Source organism: Medicago sativa, chromosome 2, assembly GCF_051527215.1.
Source record: "Medicago sativa cultivar Bolivia chromosome 2, Bolivia_mono, whole genome shotgun sequence".
Classification (NCBI taxonomy): Eukaryota; Viridiplantae; Streptophyta; class Magnoliopsida; order Fabales; family Fabaceae; genus Medicago; species Medicago sativa.
In genome coordinates, this window is record NC_140750.1 from 56,346,330 (window position 1) to 56,348,328 (window position 1,999).

Consider the following 1,999-nt stretch of genomic DNA (forward strand, 5'->3'; position numbering starts at 1 on the left):
AAAAGCCCTACACAAGTTCACAGTCGTCTCGGGCAGAACGAAAGGATATTTTTTGAAAAACGAAAATCAATAAACACCACATTATTTGAACAAAGGAAATAGCTGAAGGAACAAACACAACGACACTGAAAGCGGCAAATCACTCCATACGTCACTAAAACTATGCACCACCACTTCAGAATGAGGTCCCGTGGTTCGGTATCATATTAGCTTTGCACATTTTGATTCAAGTCTGTGAAGGATAGGACCTTGGCTTCGACTAAATCTTGAACTGCATTCCTCAAGGCATAACAACGCTCAACATCGTGACCCGGTGCCCCTTGATGGAAGTCACATGAGAGATCGGCTCTAAAACCTGCTGGCAATTTTCTAGGCATCGGAGGAGGCGGCCTGGTCTGGACATAATTCCCTTCGAGCAAAGATGGGAGCAACTCAGCATACTTCATGGGAATCGGATCAAATCGTGTCCTTGGAGCCTGTTGTCGAGGTTGTTGATGTTGATACGGTTGTTGATCGGCATTGGGAACGGGTGTAATAGCGGCCACATGTTGATAGGCCGAATATTTTTGCTGAGGCCGCCCTTTCACCATACTAACCTCCTGCTCTTTCTTTTTCGAACTACTAGCGGGGACACTTTCATTGATCAATCGTCCTTCTCGGACTCCTTCTTCTAGTCGTACACCCGTAGCAACCATCTCAGCAAAGTCCCTGGGGGTACTTCCGACCATATTCACGTAATAGAACTGACTGAGAGTTTTAAAAAAGAGCTTGGTCATCTCCTTCTCTTCTATGCGCGGGCTGACTTGGGCAGCAGTATCCCTCCACCGCTGGGCATACTCTTTGAACGTTTCTTTGTCTCCCTGAGTCATAGCTTGTAGATCACTTCGATCTGGGGCCATATCCACATTGTAACTGTATTGCTCCACAAAAGCATCACACAGATCTTGAAAAGTTTGGATATTTGTTTTATCTAGATTCATGTACCATTTTGAGGCAGGACTAGCCAAACTTTCATGGAAGAAATAGATAAGGACTGAATCATCCTTGGAATAGGCAGACATTCTTCTCACATACATTGTTAGATGTTCCTCAGGACAGGATTTTCCCTTATACTTCTCGAAGTCCGGTACCTTGAACTTGTAAGGTATTTGAACATTTGGCACCAAACAGAGATCATAAGCAGTCTTCCCAAATACTTTCTTCCTGTGGAGGGCTCTCACATCTCGCTGAATTTCATCATATTTTTGCTGCAAGTCATTCACTCTATCATAGGCTTCCATATTCCCTGAATGGTAGATGGGCTCTTCTTCTTGTGGAATGGTATGCATCACAGGTGCTGAATAGGTCATAGTGACTGGAGGAGCTCTCATAGGAGGTGGAGGAACATGAGCTACATATTGATGGGTAGGCATCTGAGCTTCACAAGCAATGGGACGGAGTATTTCGCCAGCAGTAAGAGGCGGGAACCAGGGCACGGAACGTTGTGGAGCAGAGTACTCCGGAGTATCGGCACAAAACATCCATTCAGGGCCAATAGAAACAGTTTCGGCTTGAGTCCTGATAGGAGGAGCAGGAGGACGTGCTTGAGCAACCGTCAGTGTCTTCATCAATTCAGTCATTTCGTCCATCTTGGTCTGCATGGCTGCAATTTCCTCCCGAAGCAATTGATTTTCTTGCTCGAGAAAATCCATCTTCTCTTTATGATTGCTCGAGTGTTGTACATGCGAGTTGATTTCAGACGAGGACGCCATGACAATTTCGAGGTGGGTTGACCTTTTATGGAAGAGAAAAATTTGTGAGACTCAGAATTGAGACTATGAAATGCAGAATGATGCATGATGCTTTATGCAAAAATAGGACACATTTTTTCGAAGGACTTGTCAAAGTAATTGTAAACATCATAAGGAATATTGTTTCATTTGATAATTTGAAATGTTAAAAACAGTTCCCTTAAAAGCAAAGCCAAAGACAAAGTCCTCGACCAAAGCTAGGGTCTAGT

The 1,999-nt window shown here is 44.1% G+C and overlaps 1 protein-coding gene across 1 annotated transcript; it reads right to left on the reverse strand.

Annotated features, from left to right (window-relative positions):
- Positions 1 to 206: 206 nt before the first annotated feature.
- LOC146949142 (uncharacterized) lies at positions 207 to 1,751 on the reverse strand. Its single transcript, XM_085748486.1, has one exon. It carries the CDS (start codon positions 1,749 to 1,751, stop codon positions 207 to 209), a length of 1,545 nt encoding a protein of 514 aa, XP_085604612.1.
- Positions 1,752 to 1,999: the final 248 nt, after the last annotated feature.

Bases quoted from the DNA above. Each gene is read 5' to 3' on its own strand.
- LOC146949142 (XM_085748486.1), bottom strand. From the start codon at position 1,751: ATGGCGTCCTCGTCTGAAATCAACTCGCATGTACAACACTCGAGCAAT.